The sequence below is a fragment of the Otolemur garnettii genome, unplaced genomic scaffold (genome assembly GCF_000181295.1).
Source record: "Otolemur garnettii isolate 467f Iridium unplaced genomic scaffold, OtoGar3 scaffold00042, whole genome shotgun sequence".
NCBI lineage: Eukaryota > Metazoa > Chordata > Mammalia > Primates > Galagidae > Otolemur > Otolemur garnettii.
The window spans coordinates 2,775,229-2,795,228 of record NW_003852437.1 but is presented as its reverse complement, the minus strand read 5'-3'; the positions used below and the strand labels follow the sequence as shown (position 1 = coordinate 2,795,228).

At 39.2% G+C, this 20,000-nt stretch overlaps 1 protein-coding gene across 1 annotated transcript in view; it reads left to right on the top strand.

Annotated features, from left to right (window-relative positions):
* Window positions 1-20,000, top strand: part of ADGB (androglobin) — a 174,552-nt gene that overhangs the window by 86,294 nt on the left and 68,258 nt on the right. Inside the window, exons 14-23 of the mRNA XM_003790264.2 lie at window positions 2,134-2,167; window positions 3,048-3,234; window positions 3,697-3,760; window positions 7,178-7,280; window positions 9,592-9,733; window positions 11,088-11,202; window positions 13,344-13,511; window positions 16,064-16,199; window positions 16,840-16,977; window positions 19,111-19,204. Of these exons, the coding sequence (XP_003790312.1) occupies window positions 2,134-2,167; window positions 3,048-3,234; window positions 3,697-3,760; window positions 7,178-7,280; window positions 9,592-9,733; window positions 11,088-11,202; window positions 13,344-13,511; window positions 16,064-16,199; window positions 16,840-16,977; window positions 19,111-19,204 (1,181 nt within the window). The remainder of the gene's footprint in view (window positions 1-2,133; window positions 2,168-3,047; window positions 3,235-3,696; window positions 3,761-7,177; window positions 7,281-9,591; window positions 9,734-11,087; window positions 11,203-13,343; window positions 13,512-16,063; window positions 16,200-16,839; window positions 16,978-19,110; window positions 19,205-20,000) is intronic.

The window sequence follows — 20,000 nt, the reverse complement described above, 5'->3', positions numbered from 1 at the left end:
GCCTCAGGCTGGCTCACAGCAACCTCTGTCTCCTGGGCTTAAGTGTTCCTCCAGCCTCAGCACACCATCTTGCCTGGCTAAATTTTTCTATTTTTAGGAGAGTCAGAGATCTCACTCTTGCTCAGGCTTATCTAAAACTCCTGACCTCAAGCAATCCTCCTGCCTTGGCCTCCCAGAGTAGTAGGATTACAGGGCTTAAGTGTTCCTCCAGCCTCAGCACACCATCTTGCCTGGCTAAATTTTTCTATTTTTAGGAGAGTCAGAGATCTCACTCTTGCTCAGGCTTATCTAAAACTCCTGACCTCAAGCAATCCTCCTGCCTTGGCCTCCCAGAGTATTAGGATTACAGGTATGAGCCACTGTGCCCAGGTCTCATTGTAGTTTTGATCTTCATTTCCCTAATGATTAGTGATGCTAGGAGTCTTCTCCTGAGCTGTTAGCCATTTGTACACTGTCTTACAAGAAATACCTATCTATTCAAGTCCTTTGCCCATTTTTGAAATGGATTTGGGGATTTTGTTGTTTTGTTTTTCTCTGTAGAAATTCTTTACATATTCTAGATCTTCACCCCTTACACATACATGATTACAACGTGATTACAGATATTTTCTTCCATTCTGTAGGATGCATTTTCACTCTGTTGGTTGTATCCTGTGATGTGAAGAAAGGGTTTTTTTGTTGTTATTGTTATTTTGATGCCCAATTTATCTATTTTTACTATTCTTGACTGAGTTTTGGTGTCAAATCCAAGAAACCATTGCCAAATACAATGTCATGAAGCTTTCCCTTATTTTTTCTTATGAAAGGTTTATAGTTTTGTCTCCTTATCTTTGTTATCAACTTTACTGACTAAATCTTCTATTAAGTTTATTTTATTCTATTTTTATTTTCTAAGAGTTCCCCTGTTCCTTATTCGTTATAGAATTTTCTTATTTGACAGAAGAAAATTCCTTTCATTTCCTTCTATTTTTCTGGTATTACTAAATTAAAAAAAATGTTACTCCTTGTATTATTGTTTCTGTTTCCTACGTATAAGGAATAAGACCACAGGGATTGGTATATCCTTATCCATCCACTCATGTTATGAGGCTGCACAGAAGAGCTGGGAGTCTCAACACTCTGCATGTTTCCTCTGCTTTCTGTCCATTGGCCTCTCCTGCTTTCTACCATATCTGTGAATCCTAATATAGAGTCTTCTTATTTAATTTCCTACCTGAGAAATATGTATCTGGTGTCCCATTCAGCCAGAAGAAAACTAGATGCTAAGACTAGGGAGAAAAAGTAGAGTTCCTTAATAGAGACAGTCAAACTGTCTCTGTGCTTCCAACCTGTATCTCCTTCTCTCCGCCTCAGATACGGATTGTTGCTGGGGTCAGAAGGCATGGATGGGCTGTGCTTTGTCCTTGGCACATACTCAGTTACCTCTACCTCCTCACCCACTTGACACCATCTAAAATATTGTTCACTCAGCCCATAGTCAATCCGTATGCATTTATACCATTATATTTTTACACTTACTGGTATTTTCAGAGAAAACAGAGTTGTACACATAAATTCAAATTAATTTCCCCATTAAAATTTTTAGGAATAATTTTTGAAATTGAGGCCCGGCTTTTTATGTCCAGTATATTATTTGCCAAAAATAATCTCATTAATTTCTCTCTATTAAAGACAAGTACCTCATAAAAATATTTCTTCTTGGTGATTTTACTGATTTAATTTTACTTTTAAGATTCAACCATTTAGCACATTAACACATTATGTGTTTCCATGTCACAAATTTAAACCTTGAGCCAATTGTTTAATTAAATCCACCTCCTTCAAATTTTAAGGTTAAAACTAAATTCTATTTTACTGTATGTTTTAGCAAGTTTTCCCAGGAATATATTTCTTCAATGTTTCAAAAACTGTATTAAGTCTTGTAAGAACTTTGATGTTGCAGATCTGTGATCCCCCACCTCTGTACCAGTCCCCCAAATCCCTCTATCCCCTGCCCGGCACACTGTCCATGGAAAAATTATTCTTCCACGAAACTAGTCTCTTGTGCCAAAAAGGTTGTGGAGCCCTGCTAGATAATGGTAATGTTTTACTGAATTCAAAATGGTTTCTTAATGTGTTTCTTTCAATTCCTAGGGAAACATGTCTGCACAGGCTGTACTTGGAAAAGGTAAATTAACAGTCTCCTCTTGACTTATTTTTTAATGGACTTCAAGGCACACAGGAATCTCTCTGCTTCCTGACGGCCTTTAGCTACACATTCTGGTCCTCAGCAGCGTCTTTACTGTCTCCTCTGGCTTGTTGAGTCTAATCTGCTCTGGCTAGAAACATGAGAGAATGGCACTTGTGAAATTCTAGCCAAATACAAAAGAGGATCTGATTAAGGATCCATGAGTAAACTTATGTGTTTTAATGCATACACTTTGTGATTAAGATGCTGAAACCACTGCAACTCCTCAGGTCCTAAATAAAGACTTAGTTAAGAATTAAACAAAAATAAAATAAAATAAAATGAGCGGCAGGGGGGTGGTGGCATAGGTATGTATAAAAGTTTGGATCCAGAAGTCTACGATAATTTAATAACATTACTTGATAAAAGACTATGGACTCAGTCACTGTGGGAAGTAATCAGATGTCTTACTGGAACACATGTGTTACAGTAGGAAGACCTTTCAAGTTTTCATTTCCCTCTTTGTTGTCTCAGCCATCTCCTCAGATATGACTATGTCCACCGGAGACTTTAAATACATAAGGTAGCCAATTTCTGTTGTGACATCACAGTCTTCAAAGAATGTATCCACCAGTTTATCAAAGTGATTTCAAAGTTTCTGAACACTCTGATGTGCAGAGAAGTTAAGATTAAATTCTCTCCAGTATATGAAATGTGTCTTTGTCCTCCACACATTTGAGGTCTGCATGTGAAGGATTATTTCACTAAATATTTTCTCCCCAATAGACTGATACTGAAACCCCCCTTTATAAATTTCCACATTTTGATAACTCGTTATTTGGCCACATAAGATGCACTTGACATGTTTGTCTTCTGGTAGGCATAGATGAACAAATCGATCTCGGATTGGGAGAGTCCCACCAAATTGATGGAATTAGTGTGGACAAAGATTTGATCAGTCAGATGACAGAAACACAGGAAAAATCGCAAGATGAACTTTCTACCATAAATAATAGTGTTTCTAAAGAAATATGGCTAGATTTTGAAGACTTCTGCATATGCTTTCAGTAAGTATCTAAATGTGATTCATCTGACTGTGTTGTAGTGGTTAAATTTTGGGCTGCATTATTATACAGATTCACATCAGATTCACATTTGTGTGTTTAATATAGTGGTTATATAACCTATTGATTCTTAGCTATCATTCAAAAGAGTTCTGTCAGCGTTAGCCTGGTGTTGGTATAATGTCAATAAAAATTTTAGAAGGGAAAAATAAATGTGTTGATTATCCACATAACACATTCATAGCCAGACCAATCTCAGTCTTGTTTTGGCTTCTCCTCAAAGACTTGTTAATTAAAATGAAGCCAATTTACTCACTGGGATCATTTTTGTCCCTTTAGGGCAACTAACTCAATACAGTATATGTTTAAACTTTCTGCTTATAATTATTTGATTCTAAGAAACTTAACATGTAGTACTAGTCTTGCATATAATGACAATAACCTGTTATAAATTATTCATTTCAGGAATATATATATTTTCCACAAGCCAAATTCATATTGCCTTAACTTTCAAAAATCAGAATTCAAGGTAAATATATTATAATCTCTACTATTTCCCTTCTTATACTTAAATTTTTGATGGAATCGCACTAGTGAAAAATGCCCTCAAATTTCTCAAGCATTTCTAAATTTGTAATATAATTATATCTAGAAAAATTAATTTTTAGAGTCTCCTAGTAATTCCTTATCCAGACAATAAGCAAAATTCCACTAGCTCAAAACCCCAAGAATGATTCATCAGATTATGTTGTTGTAGTTACATCCCCCGAGTGCCTTAGAAAAATTCACAGTAAGAAAATTTTGATTAACAAATAAATGAAGGAGATGTAAAATAAATTCATTAGATTTGGTTTCAATTAGGATTCACTGGATAGTGTGTAGTTCTTAGCACATGTGCAGATTTTCACCAGCATGTCTAGATATTTTTTTTCTTTGTTTGCTTGTTTCCATGTTCCTCTCTCTACCTGGGGTGCCTTCCGTTTTTCCTCACTGCCTTGCTCTAGCTAATGCCTGGAAGAAGACCCTTCAGAGCAGCATGGGTGTCCTTGACTGTGAGGCTTCCTGCCTGCCTTGGAGTCTCATGCTCTCCAGGCCCTCTGTGCACCTCGCTTCCCAGCCTCCCACTCCCTGCTCACCCTTCTGAGCACTCCCTGTCCCTGCCCAATGGTAGCCTCTTTAGAATGACTGTGTTTTGTTTACCATTGTACAACCTTCCTGACATGATGTAGGATCTCAATTTAAAAATATTATTGAATAAGTTAATTAACAAATTAGGCATTAAGGAGAATTTTTATAAAACTATGACACATATTCTGTGAAACTAAATTGTAGTGAGATGAGGGTGGTTCCCTGTCTCAGGAAAACTCCATCCAAGCCCCTGAGGATAATCCCTCAGCTCCATGAACAATCTGCAAGAGGTAGGCATAGGAAACAGTCTTGGAAATGACTCACCATTGCACCTGTCAGAGATGAAATGCAGGCAGAGAAATCCTTTAAGTGTTCCTGGACAGGTTCTCTGCAGGTGGCTGCCTACTCAGGTCCACAGTAGTGAGTAGGGGAGAAATAGTCTACCCCAGCATGGAGTCTATCTACAAAAACACCCAGAGGACTACTTTAACTTTATAAAGATAACCACACTGTTAATCAGGAAGAGTTGAATGCAGAGTTTGAGATGAGAATAATGTGCACTTTACAGTTTACTTGGGCATGTTTCTATTTCAAATAATTGCCGTTAATCAAATGGCAATTGTTTATAGGTATTGCAGGCCCCAAACTAGGTTTTTTACTGCCTTAACTCCTCATATCAAACCCTACAAGAGAGGTATCCCTGTGATCATTTCACATCTAATAAAAGGAGGCAGAGTAAGTTGGAGGTGATGTATATAAGACATTAGAAGAATGCCTATTATTAAGTAAAAATTAAGGTTGGTGGCCATTTCCTAAGGCAATTTGCATGTGCGTTTTTGTTGCATATCACCATCCTAATATCAATGTGTGTGTGGTAAAACAGTCACGTGTCCTTTATTCTGATCCTATTCTTACAAAGTGTTGGTAAATATTAGGATTTTTCCTTTGATGACTCAGGTTGACAAAATAAAAGATAACATCCCTACAAGAGTCTTTTTTTTTTTTTTTTTCTTGGAAACAGAGTCTCACTCTGTTGCCCAAGGCTAAAGTGCCATGGTATCATAGCTCATAGCAACTCAAATTCCTTGGCTCATGTGATCCTCTTGCCTCAGCCTCCCAAGTAGCGGGACTACAGGTGCCCACCACACCACCAGGCTATTTTGTCTATTTTTAGTACAGACAGGGTCTTGCTCTTCTTGTTTAGTCTGGTCTCAAACTCCTGAGCTCAGGCGATCCATCCACCTCAGCCCCCCAGAGTGTTAGGATTACAGACCCTGCCTAGCCCCCCACATGAGTCTTTTATTCTTCTATTTTTTTTTTTAACATTAAAGACATGAGAAAATAACTTTTTTTTGGAGGGCACAAACTCAAACTCAATGGCCTAGAAGGGAGGATTGCTTATGATCTGAAGGCAGATACTACAAACACTAGCAGCCAGCTAAAGTAGGGATGTGGAGCACAAGGCCTGTCCCCATTACATTCCATAGCGGTTTCATCTGCGCTCAGTGTGAGGAAGGGATAGGGGCCTTTCAAAGAGCCCAGGTGCTGGCACCAGGGCAGAGTCCCTGTGTATGACCTTTGGGAGCTCCTCCCCCCCCCCCACTTCAATTCTCAGGTCCTTAAAAATGGCAGCAAATGAGCAGAAAATATGCAAGCACATATACTGGCCTGGCCAATCCTGAGATTCCTCATATTTTTAGATAGTGAATATTTGAAGCATCTGTCTACATCCCCAACTCATTGTAATGAAAGGAAACAAATGAAATAGTGTCTGAGGAAAACTAATGAAAAATATGGAGATCAATCATTTAAAACATGGTTTCCTTTCAGCAAGCATTTCTAGTAATCTTACACTTGATTAAACAACTACATTTCTTTTTTAATAGTGTTCTTAGAAATTTTTCTTTCATTTATTTACTGGTTACTCAAATGTTGTGGGAAAATAATCAAAAAGGCTTTTAAAGTATAGCAACAAATGAATTCCATGAATATATTTTCAGCATGCCAGTGGTCAGAATTCTGTTGAACTGGGGAGACAATGATGGTGCACCTGTCAAGAGTCCCAGCCTTAGAGTTGGGGATATGTATACCTACTTCAGAACTGCACCTGTGCCCTTTACAAGCTCTGACCTTTCCTAGATCACTGAATCTCTTAGTGTTTTAGTTTCTTCATCTATAATTAGGGATATAGATAGCAGTCCTGTAGGATGAATTGAAATCATGTACATTTAACCCTTATGTGGGTGTCTTCTAAGGGAAGTTGTGATTTAACTCAACACTTTAATGCATCTCCAAAACAAAAACTAGTCTGGTGCATCAGCAAGCAATGGATATATGTGAATATTTTGGTGGAAAGAAGGGTAGGAAGGTTTATGTCACGTATTGCTCTGTAAAATACCTTAATCCTTAATACTTCATTAGACATTCCCATTCCCTGCCAGCATTACTCTGTGGCCTCCCTGCCTGTCAGAGACCCATTCTCTGAGTACTGCACAGCCTGGGTCCCAGTTTCCTCTTCTCTTTCTTGATTCAAGAACAAGGATATTCCTCTCCTTTGCTCATAGAGAAGAGTTTTGCCTTTTTGATATGGCAGCAAGGCTCACCCAGGCACTGCAGACCCAGCTTCCACAGACTGATGCCAATGTTCACCAGTTGTTTTTTTCATATTATTAAACACATAAAAGTACTTGTCGTGGTGTCTATAATACAGTAAGTTTCTTGTCAATGTTAGCTCTTGTACTATATCATCATTAGAAGTGGAAAATCTTGCCACTAATGGAATGAGACTAAGCGTGATGGTTTGTCTAATTTCTTGCAGTTCTCAGATGAACGTGTGTCCTACCATTTATTTGTGGATAGTCTAAAACCTATCGAACTGCTGGTTTGCTTTTCTGCATTGGTACGCTGGGGGGAATACGGAGGTAAGAGGGCTCTGAGGCAAGGATGGTCTTAAAGCCCTGATTGTTTTCAGGCCAGGGGATATGCAATAATGATGGAACCTTTATGCCATGATAAAGGAACTTTTTCGCTTTTCAGAATCTCTCAAAAGTTCCTCCTCTGATGCCCTTAGTCCTCAGGCATCAAGGATAGTGCTCAGTCTTGCCACTTGTACCTCTCTGGGTTACACTCATCTGGTCATCTCTTTGGCATACTGAATTGTTCTGATTTGTTTGTTCACTTATACAATTTATTATTGTTGATTCTTTTGAAATCGATTGAAAACCATGAAATTTCTTTTTTGTTTTGACAACCCCAAAAGTCTTTTCCTCTACCCCCTTGCCCCCTGCTTTTTCATGGTTACACTACAGACCTTATCTTCCCCAATTAGGGCGCCATGTCAATCATCTCAATTTCACACACTACACTCTCTGATTGCCACTTCCTGTTCACTCTCTCAAGGGTCCCTACTCCTACAGTTCTTGACCCCATTGGGCCTTCCATCCCTCTACCCTGCCATTTTTTCCCTCTATCCATCTCTCTTCTCATTTTTGTTTCTCTCCCATTCTTAGCTTAGTTTCTATGGTCCCTCACTCTAATTATTATATCCTTGCATATACCTTCTTGTCTTCTCATCTTATTTTCCTCAAAAAATCCAAATATTGATGAAGCTCAACTCTGCACCTAACCTGTGATTTCAAAAGAGCAGCTAAATGTGTTTGGAAGAAAAAAAATCCTGTCTAGCCCTGTCTAAAATTGAGAAGCACAAATCTCAACAAAGCCCCACAGGTCTGCCAGCGGTTCTCTAGTTTATCCCCTCTCCCACTCTGTTCCTCTGGATGACTACTACAGGCCTTCATGGCTTCTCTTTCACTTCACATCCTCAACACCCGCTCTTAAACTCACCCAGTTTCAACTGATGGCCTTGCTGCTGATTTCACGAAAAGATAGGAGAAATCAAAACTGACCCACCTCATCTTCCTTTTGAGCGTCCCTCATGCTCTCCTTCTGCCTTCCTTCCTAAAGTATGACCATCTCTGCCCCACTGCAAGGCCTCGTCCTGGCACACTCACACTTAACACATGTAAAACAGCATTATTTAATTTTTGGCCTTCCTGTTTTGTTAAAGCATTTATCTTCAGCTCACATTAATGGTCCCGGGCCCTGTCATGGGCAGTGAATCTCTGCTGAATGCTTAGTGTTGCATGTTTTGTCAACACTAAGGATGGGGAGTTTTATCCTTTACCAAAGTTTCCTTTATATTTCAAATGGTGTCCAGCATATGGTATGTGGTAAATAAATATGTGGTATAGAATACACGTTCAGAAACTTAGCAATCTAGCTTTAATTTGTCTATAAGACAAATAGCACTGAAGCCATACCACATCCTGAAACATTTGAATTACATATCCATGAAAGCAGCTTTCGGGGCCCTCTTGTGATCTTACACTCTCAGAGCCAGTGTTTTCTGGAAATAGGGAAAGAAGTACTTTGCCCTCAGTCACAATGAAGAATAGTTCAGATTGTTTGTCTATTTTGAAATAAGAACTTGATATTAAAATGAAATTTTTGATGATTACCTGCTAGTTTCTACATGACGTCAAAAACTGCAAATCAAAGGCAAAAATTTAGATAAAGAGTGGTATATTTTGACTTGCTTTGACATTGTCCTAGAAAAAAAACTCATACTTTCCCAGATATAATGTGTTTCCTTCCTTTAAAATTGCATTTAGAAGTATTTGTAATTACTGCCATAGAGATAATAAAAGGGATGGACTACATGGTTCATTAAGAAAGTTTTGAGATACAGAAACATCAAGAAATGTAAAATCTGCATTTTACATGGAAACAAATGAGGCCCTCCCAGCAACACTGACAAGCGGAGCAAGTTGAAAAACTTACATAGGTGAATCAGAAAGGACGCTGTTGACTGTGTTTCTTGGAAGTGAAATAGTGTATCATAACACAGTCTGTCTTAAAACTTTTGTAGTGACCACAATGACATATACCTGTTGAGGTTCCTCTTCCTAATGCTCTCATTCCTGGTTTCGTCACCTAAGGGGATGATTATTAGGAGGAGTATAGGACAAGGAGGGAGATCTGGGTTCCACTTGAGTATTATTTTCAAAACTTATTTACCTGGAGTAATGTCTAATGTTTTCTGAGCATTTTTAGAATATCTACAATTATTTAATATCATTATTATTTGTGCTGTTAATGGCTAAAAAGTAACCTGAGTGAAGGCCAGCTATGCTTTCACAATAAAATTTCAGTATTTTTTCACTTATCTTGAAGCCTTAACAAAAGACAGCCCTCCCATAGAACCTGGACTTCTAATGGTTGAAGCAATTTCTTGGAAGTCTCTGAAGCCACGCAATCTTGTTGTGAAGATTCACACATATGCCACCAAGGCTACCATGGTTCGTCTGCCTGTTGGGTATGGAGACACTTCATTTTTCCCATGTTAAGAATTTTCCGAAGCTTTAAAAACTATTGATTACTAAAGAATGAAACAACAGGGACCTGGGACATGGTTTCCTGAAGTGATTTCACAAGGCACAGGTCTATCATTATGATTCTTGTAAAAAATAATTTCATAAGCCAACAAATTGAGATATGCTGTACACAATCTTTCTGAAGACCCATAATTGTCAATTCTGGAAACTTCTTTAGTAAACAATATTGTTTAAATTTGATTAACTTAATATTCACTAAAATTAATTAAAGAATCCCTTCTGTTTTCTCATGGATCTTATTTTATATTCCTTCGCAAGAAACTTAATTTTATTTAGACATTGGTAAACCAATCTATCGCTTCATCAGAGTTCACTTTTGTTAGACATTATTTTTAATTAAGATAAGTAGAGCTGAACATACCATAGTTTCCATTTTAAAGAAAATATGTCTAATGAAGAGTTTCATGATTTTGATGAATACAAGTCAAAATCTTACCTTCTGTTTCTGATGAAATAAATCTTTTCACCAGGTCTTTTGCCCTCAAGATTACTCTTGCTAGTCCTATATGACCAATGGAAAGCTATGGCTCTTGTGGAAAAAGCAGAGCCTAAGCAACAAAATCAAATGCTAAATTAATGTACAGCAGCATCCTGTATTTCTAGAAAATAATAAATTATGAAACTTCAACAGTTTTTACATCTGCCCTAAACACTCTGGGGTGGAGAGATTCTCCCAGACACCAAGTTACTCTGTGTGTGTGCTCATCCCTTGACCCTTGAGCACAGGGAATGAATGAAGAATCTTTCTCTAGTCTACCCTCCCCCCGCCAGGACCTAACCCATCCACTTGGATGTTTTGAATATGATCTAAGTGCTTATAACTAAGGGACCACGAGCATCCCTGTTCTCAGCGATCCTGCTTCCTGGTGGGAGGAGCACCATTAACATACATGAAATGATGCCTCTGTGAGGAAAAGACCATGAAATCTGCAAAGCCGTGTGCCCACATGAGTTACCATTGTCAGGGAGAAATCACCACCAGACTTTCACCGTGTGACTGCAGAGTGTGGGAGACGCCCTCACCACGTGCTGGAGAGCAGTTGGCATTTAGTCTATTTTTGTCCTACAAAATTAGTAAAATAGAGATTTCATGGTCTCTTAGATCTTTTAGAGTAAAAAATTCAAAGGTCCTTATCCCCTCTGTGTTAAAAAGTTCAACTCTTCACTAACCTGTGACTTGGTGTGAGTTCCAAACTGTCGTCAAGCAACTAGCAGAGGCAAAGGCCACCACATGGCAACACTCAGCAGGTGCTGACCAGTGTCCCCTCTGTCCAGGAGGCACATGCTGCTCTTCACCGCATACTCCCCAGTGGGCCACGCCTTAAATGTCTGCAGCATGGTGACCTTCGTCATCGGGGATGAAGACGTCGTGCTGCCCTACTTTGAGCCGGTAAACACTTTAGTAACTACAATTCTTGTGTGGTTTATTTTCAGAGATTCTGTACTAAATATGATTTTTATTTTTTATTCTACTTGCTCATTTTGCTTTTACCTTTTAAAACTATTAAGTATATTGTGCAAGAAAATCCTGACTGCATCTTGTGTAATAAACAGTCTAAACCTGGTAGGAATACAAATAAAACACATTTTTCCCCAATAACTTGCTCCCACCTCTGCTGTGCTGGACCCCCTTTCCTGTCTGCTAACAGCATTGGTCCTTTGAGGTATAAAAGGTCAGTATAGTCCTTTTTCATACAGACTAAACTTTTGATCTCTTTCACTCCTTTCCTTCCTTCCTTGGTCTAAGCCTGGAATTTGGAGTATGTGTGTCTGGGATTTGAGGGGGAAGGGGCTGCCCATGGAAGGTTCTGTCATTTCTCATTCATCTCCTCCTCCTGCTTCTGGTCTCAGTGGTTTCTCTTGCTCCTGTGCTCTGACAGGCCTGGAGTAAGCGGGGGGTAAATGGAGTCAGTGCCTCCTCTGAGGTTTTCTCTTGGTTTCTGGTGTCCTCTCTCTGTGCATGTGTGTGTGGAGATTTGCTTGTGGCCTCCCCAATGCGTAACTCTGGATGCTGCCTCAGCTCCTAGTCCTACCCACCAAAAACAAAAGGACAAACAGGAATCCAACTCCAAGTGGCACAACCCTGTCTCGATGGAATTCTCTAAGCAAATCGTGCATAGCAAGAAGAAGGCTCAAGACCAGCTCCCCACACTATGGTTTCCCGGCCCAGACGTGTGCTGCTGGCACGATCTTGCGTGTCTAGGCAGTGGCTGGATTCCTGCAGCTGCCTCCTGTTTGCTGTGCCATCCGTCCCTCACCAGGTCTCACTCCCTCCTGATTAGTAGGCACAGGAGGAAGATGGGCAACTCAACTTTATAAAAAGATGTCCCTTATTTTCATAACTGTGTTTATCCTGCTGATTTCAAATTCTTGTCTTTTTAAAAGTGATTCTGCTGTATGTGGTATTCACTATGCAACTGATTTCCTGCCTGCAGGTGATTTAACTCCCCAGGTGTTCACTGGTTTGGGTTTGTAGGCTCCTGTTTGCCTGATCTATCATGCCTCTTGTAAAGATTAGTGGGGCTCAAGCCCAAGCTCTGCTATCTCTGATCCGAGCAATGAAGTGCAAGGAGGAGACTGACTGGCCCAGGAGCAGAGAGGCTCGTGCTGCTGAGACCCAGAAGCGATTCATCCCAGCGCTGCCACTGGTCAAATTCTCTTGATCAGAGAACTTTTCTAGTGATTGTGCCACTGTAGGGAGAAAACCCCTTGAGATGAGGGCTTTCCCTGGGCTTTGGGGGGATTGGAGGAGGTAATGGAGAGGTCGCTGTGTTCAGGCAGCCAGTTGTATCTGTCTCCATCCCTGTATCAGCCTAGTGGGGCACCTGTGCTGTTCAGACACCCTAGGGGGGTGGTGCATTCCTCAGAAATTCTGCCCCATGGAGCTCCTGGGAGAAAAAACCCCAAAAAACAAAAAACCAAACTTTCCTCCAACTTTCACCATCTCCATGTGGCTGCTCCAGGCAACGCCACCAGTACCCACCACTAATAGCCTTCAGACAAACCCAGACTTTCCTCATATCTTTAAAAAAAATGACAGTATTCACTTCCTCAGACCCTATCTCCCTCTTCCTTCTAATGTTCCCCACAGAGTTGACAGCAGGAAGGCGCCAGCAGCCCACGCTAGCTACCTAGTTCCCTCTCTAGTCTCTTCCAAGCTCTGCCCCTGAAATCTCTGCTCCTTGGTCCTCCAATCCCACACAGTCACCCCTCAGAACTAGGTCTAGACCTAAATGCTCTGGAGACGCCCCCCTACCCCAGTGTGACAGTGTGCCCTCTGTGGGCTCCCACTCAGGTGGGAACTACCTTCCTGGTTTCCTACCTCGGAGACCACAGCACCTAGTAAAACGCCTCATGTTAAGTTCTCATGTTAACGCCTCATGTTAATGTATCATGTTAAGTTCTCTGTGAATAGCTATCAAATCAGACAGATAGCAGAGGTTTCATATTGTAACAGAAATTAATTTTTTATAACTTAATGACACATAAATAACTGCAAGTGAGGACGGCGGCTATGCTCTGTCTTTGCAGGAGAGCTACCGATTTACAGAGCAGGCCCTGGTGATTCTGAAAGCTGTTGGAAACGTGATTACTAATTTCAAAGATAAGGGCAAACTCTCTACAGCTCTGAAGGATCTCCAAGCCGCTCACTACCCGCTCTCCCTCCACAACAAAGAACTAACTGCACAGCACTTCAGGGTAAGCTCGTTCGGGATCTGATGTCCACAGGAGGAAATTTCTATTGGCGTAATATACTTTCTCTAGGGTGAACTCCAAAGGCAGAGCCTGAGAAAATATTTCAGATGGAGGCAAGTTACACGGGAAGTGATTTCAGAAAGCAGAAGTGAGGGTGTGGGAAAAATGAAATGAGAACAAGTGGGTTAAAGGATCATGACTACTGTGGACTCCTGAGATTGGACGGGCAGGGATTCCTGATGAGCTGCGTAAAATTTCCTTCAGAGGCCACGCTAAAGGCTGGCAGAGGGTGGTAGTGATCCACCAACTCTTACCCCAATGGCAGATGGTTGGCTCCAGGGGCTTTTACTTCCTAATGCTTAAAACTTGGGCCTCTGCTGTGGCTAAGGAGAATTCTGGCTTCATAGACAGCTTTGAGGGCTGAAGCAAAGCCTGGTCCCCCTCATCGATCCCTTAATCCCTTGAGGAGGGAGACCAGGCATCGATATGGACCTGTCCCCTTCAGTGGCACTGAAACCAGGTGCTATAGGTCTGGTTTTTGTAAACCCCCCACTACTGACATTTGGGGTCAGATCATCCTTGTCCAAGACTGTACTATGCCCTGTGGCATGTTTAACAGCACCTCCGGTCTCCTCCTTCTAGGCAACTGAAAATGACTTCAGATATTGCCAGATGTTCCCTGGATGACAGAGGTAGCATCAGCAAATTTAGGAAATAAAAGTACGAGACACCCAGTTGAATTTTAATTTTATGAAAACAGTATGTGCACAATTTAAGACATGTATGTACTAAAAATTCATTTTATCCATTTATTCAAATTTGACTGGGTGTTAGGGGTTGTTGGGGAAATACCACTAAAACCAAAGTCTCTTCCCAACATAGAAAACCTATTCGCAAAGGCAAAGAAAGAAGACAATTTTGTTGTTGAAAGAACTTTAAGCCAGAAAGTGCTGTGCATCACAGGAAGTCTACTGAGAGATTGCAAAGACAGAAAAAAGTCTCACTTTGACTCTTATCAGACCTTGGTGTTGCAATTATTCCTTTACCACAGTAATGTCAACAAGGGTCCCGGCAAGTTTCAGACAAAATTCTACCTGCTCCCATTATGTAGCTGGAACCCTACATGACAATCAGCATGAATTCTCCTCCTAACTGTTGTACTAATTCCTTTCCTGCTTGTCCACCAGGAAGAGAAACCCCAAACACCCAGGCCTTCATCCATTGTAGTTTAGTTTTATTGTAAATCAAACTGTGTACTCTGCTGGAAGCCTCTCTTGCCTTGCTCCCCAGGAAATGGGATCTCCAATCCAGCAACTCCTCGTATATAGGGAAAGAGCACAGATTTAGCAAATGAGTCATAGCAAAAATAATGGGGAAACTGGTCAATCCTGCCCTCAGCATTTGAATCCCAGACCTGTATGTTTTAGCTATGCAGAAAAAGCACGACCTACTGGTCTTTGGTTCAGTATATACATACACATAGGTTTTCATTTCCAGGGTATTTTTATAGCTTAGCCTTTCATGGATCACTCCACTCTAACACAAACTTTATCAATTCTGTCCATGGTATATATGGTAGGACCACTGGGTCCCAGACTATTCCCAATGGTTAAATCCTCACTGTGCAATGTGACTCTTGGTCCAAGGGTATACTAAGCTGGATCCCCTGTTTATAAGTCAGATTTCCATAGTTTTGTGAATAGTGGTGCTGGCAGAACTAAAGAGAGAGAAAGCAGACTCCTACCCAAGGAAGGTTTCAATTCTGGTAAAGACTCATTGGCCCATCTTGTTAGAAGTCACCTTGCTGCTAAGGACTGGCTGGACCTCTCAAAGGATGCTACTATATGAAAAGATCAGAGTCAGTTTCTGCTGCTAAAAGGTTAGATGATTGAGCCAGAGTGAAAGACAGCCCATGAAGATGACTCAGGGCATGGACCTTTTGTGGCTAGCCTTGATTTAATATGTAAGAAGTCTCTGTGTATGCATCACTAATGCAAAAGGGAGCTATTTTGTTAAATAAAACATCTTCATTTTATGCTTTGATAATTACATAGCTATGTGATGTGGTATAAAAGCTTTGCTCAAGTAAATCTGAAAGAACTTTAGCAGTATCAAGGACTAAGCAATAAGAAAGTGATAAAAACTCTAAGCCACGTATTTTCATTTTTTTGTAACACATGAAATAATAGTGTGTCTTATGATAGATGACATCTGAAAAATAAATGGAATTTGATATTTAACTTGTTTAAGCAATGGATCATATTTTTATTTCACTCTATCTTATATCTGTTCAGTTTAATGCTGTATTTTGATTGAATATATATCATAAAAATTGTTGTAATGACTGTATTTTGTTAAATTGGAAGTAGTCAAATAACAATTTTGGTCTTTTCCTGAGAAAGTGATCCTTTGAAGAGTCTTATCTTAGACTATGTATCTGGAAAATGTTTTTATTACTTTGAAATTTTCTAAATATTTTGTAGAGCTTTTCTGGCCTGGTGATAGCATTTTCTTGATTTGAGAGATGTATAATTTTTTTTTTTTATCTATTTCAGGTTTTCCATATTTCTTTATGGCGTTTAATGAAAAAAGTTCAATTAACAAGACCTCCTCCAAACTTCAAATTTGCATTCCGTGCTATGGTTTTGGACTTGGAGTTACTTGAGTCCTCCTTGGAGGATGTTTCTTTAGGTACTGACTAGTTTTAGATATTTCATCAAGGAATTCCTAGCCTTATGTAAGATAAATAGTTTGAGAAAGGTGCATCTGAAATGTTTGTGGAGTAGATAGAACAGGTTTATATGGGCAGTCACGGAATCCAGGCCCTGCTCTGGGAAGCGCCTATGGCTCCCAGGATCAGAGGAAAGTCCCCTACTCTCAATCCCTCACTTGCATACTTCCAAAGAAGCCCAGATTTTCCCTATTTTATCTGTTCTGACCTTAAAAAAATATGAAAGTCACTAGTCTATTTGGTATGATTTGAAGAGTTCTGGGAAGTCTCTCCAACCCAAATAACCTACTCACCTCCCCTTCCCATATTTTGTTCCCGCCATTTTAGCATTTCCTTTCGTGTTTTAGAGGAACCTCTGGCTATTCTCACAGAGGAATCAACGATAGTTCACTAAGGGACCACACTTTTGTGAGCCTCCCTTCTCCAGAATGTTTACATTCAGACAAGGACAACCCACAGTGGGCCATGTTCAATACATATGATGATGAGTTTCTCACTGTGGTTTTTGTATGTCTGAGGGCTTTAGTAACTAAAGGCACTGAAACTTGGAGAAAGAATGAAAAATAACTTTCAGTCCAACGTTTGCTTTTTTCTTTCCAGTGGAATGGGTAGACATTAAATATTGTATGCCAACAACTGATAGAGAGTATTCTCCTGAGGAGGTGATGGCAGCCATTAAAATTCAAGCCATGTGGAGAGGGACTTATGTTAGATTACTTATGAAAGCCAGAATACCAGGTACAATTTTTCAAACATTTATACAACAAATGAGTATGTAAGCACGTACGTATGTAAGAATCAGTATTTATTTCTCTGTGTTAATGAAAAGTATTTTAGAGTTGCCCTACTTTATGGCCCAGCTAATTGATTTTAATCCTACAAGTACTGAAGTTGCTTGAGATCAGGAGACACGTCAATGCACTCACTTTCTTATTCCCAGAATTAAGCACAGTGTCTGGCATATAGTTAAATACACAGCAAGTTCTTGCTAAAAGAGTGAATGAATAGAGAAATGAGTGAATGAATGATCCCAATCTATTTTGAGTCCTTTAAACAGGGAACTTACATATTGCTGTATACGTCCCCACTGCCTAGCCTCAGCTGCAGTCATCAGCTTCAGCTAACTCATAGGTATTTTTACATTTTGAGATCATTTTTTCAAATAAATGGGTGACTGAATGAATTACTGAATGATAAAGAATTCTCCATAAATGTCCATAATGACATACATTTAGGAGGCATAAAATGCATTTTAAGTACATTCTTAAGTTTACTAAATCAAATATATTTATGCATATGAAATAAAATATTTTTGAGAACAAGTCTTTTTATCAGCTTAATCTAAAACATAACAGATGCAAAATTATATTCAATCATTTTCATTCTGTGAATTTTGTTGACAATTTGATAAGAAAAATATGACCTCTGATAGAATTCTTTCCACATATTGAAATATTTCCTTGTATTAGTGTTTCTATTTGAAACTTGTAATGACAACAGTCAAAATGTTTAAGCAGTAAAAACATCAGATATACAAAGATTAAAAGCTAAAAGCTATATTGCATAGTTTAGTGATAGCAAAATATTAGAGTTGTCTGATTTTTATGTTTCTTTTTTTTCTGTTACACAAAAAGCACGTGTGGTGCTTAAATCATGCAGCTGTAATGGAGTACAATAGTCTGGGTAATTTATAAAGAACAGAGATTTGTTTCTCAAAGTTCTGGAGACTAGAAAGTACAAGGTCAAGGCAAGGGCCTTCTTACTGCATCTTACCATAGTGGGAGATGGAAGGGTAAGAGAGCATGTACGTGAGTGCAGGAGAGAGACAGACAGATAGAGAGAGAGAGAGAGAGAGAGAGAGAGAACAGAGGGCTTGGAACTCATCCTTTTATCAGGAACCCACTTTCTCCATAACTGACCCACTCCTTAATCATATCCTAGGTTTTACCTCTCAACACTGTAATGTTGGGGATTAAGTTTGCAACACATAAACTCTCAACATAAATTGTTGTCATAGTCTCATATTTAAACCTTTACCATATGGTAAAATATACTTTTTGCTGTGCATATATGTGGTGAAAATTATATTTACATAATAATTTATTTCCCTTTTTAGAGACTGAAAAGCTTGGACATTTTAATAATATACTTAATAATGTCTGCATTTCTTTTGCTCAGTTCATATTTATTGAATAACTCTTGTGTGCACAGCAATGTTATAGATTCTGGCCTTATGGAAATCAGTAAAACAGACAAGGTTACTTCTCTGATGACTCTTCCATTCTAGTGATGGTAAGCATACAATAGACAAGAGAATATATGAAGATATCAGTTTCAGATACTGGTTAGTACGTAAAGAAATGAAGAGAGGATAATTAGAAAAAGAATGTCAGTTTCTGATACTGTAAATTTTGGGCACTCAATATGGATCACATCTTCTTGTCAAATCAACAATTTGATACTTTTCAGCCATTTGAAGGTAATGCAGTAGATTGAGCTCTAGCAGATCCCGTTAGCCATTGTTCTTTAGAAAAATTATATGGATTATCTTTCCTGAGAAAAGACCTTTCATTAAAAAGATATAACAGAGATTTCCATATGCAAACACTTGATGACAATTTTAAATTAGATCAGACAGTATTTTATGATATTTAAACTAAAGATGAAAAGAAATATGGTGAGCAGAGTTCTTGAATAAATGTTTATGGCTCTATATTTTAAACATGATTTTTCTGCTATTAAAACGCATGACATTGGATACCATCTTATTCATGAATTGCAACTTCATTTGTAAAAATGAACTCTACGGACAAGATGATCTTTCAAGCATTATACAGGTTTAATATTGTTGCTTTTTATTATTTTTTGTAGACACAAAGGAAAATATCAGTGTTTCGGATACACTTCAAAAAGCTTGGGCTATACTGGAAATGAATTTAGAACAGTATGCACTTTCTCTCTTAAGGTAAAGCACCAAATATTATTTCTTATGGAAGTATATTGGTGTCCTTCAAAGTCCAGTTTGAATGCTGCCATATTTACTGATTTTTCCCCAATCACTTTATCTAGGAACCACTATTGCTTTTGAACATCCACAATATGTATGGTACTTGATACTTTTTATTTATGTCTTAATTGCACATATCTAAAATTCTAGGCATATACTATAAAATTCTGAAAAGCAGACAAAGTTTCCTGAAATCTTACGTTGCTGAGAGGACAAAAGTTTAGGACCTTGTAGAAAAAGGGAACCCAGTAAACAGTTGAAATTCCTGAAAGATGACAGTCTCTAAACATGGGCAAATCAGGGCAGCGCCTGTGGCTCAGTGGGTAGGGAGCTGGCCCCATATAGTGAGGGTGGTGGGTTCAAACCCCCCCCCACCGCCAAATTGTAGCAACAACAAAAAAAATAGACAGGCGGCACCTGTGGCTCAAGCTGCTAAGGCACCAGCCACATACACCTGAGCTGGCAGGTTCGAATCCAGCCCGGGCCTGCCAAACAACAATGACAACTGTATCCAAAAAATAGCCAGGTGTTGTGGTGGGCATCTGTAGTCCCAGCTACTTGGGATGCGGAGGCAAGAGAATCACTTAAGCACAGAAGTTGGAGGTTGCTGTGAGGTATGATGCCACAGCACTTTAAAATTATAAAAATTTAATGACTAAAAGACAGTCATGTGAAAATTGCATAAATATTGTTATAACAGAAATTAAGAGTTAACAACAGATTAGGCAAAATAGAAGAAAAGGTTAGTGAACTG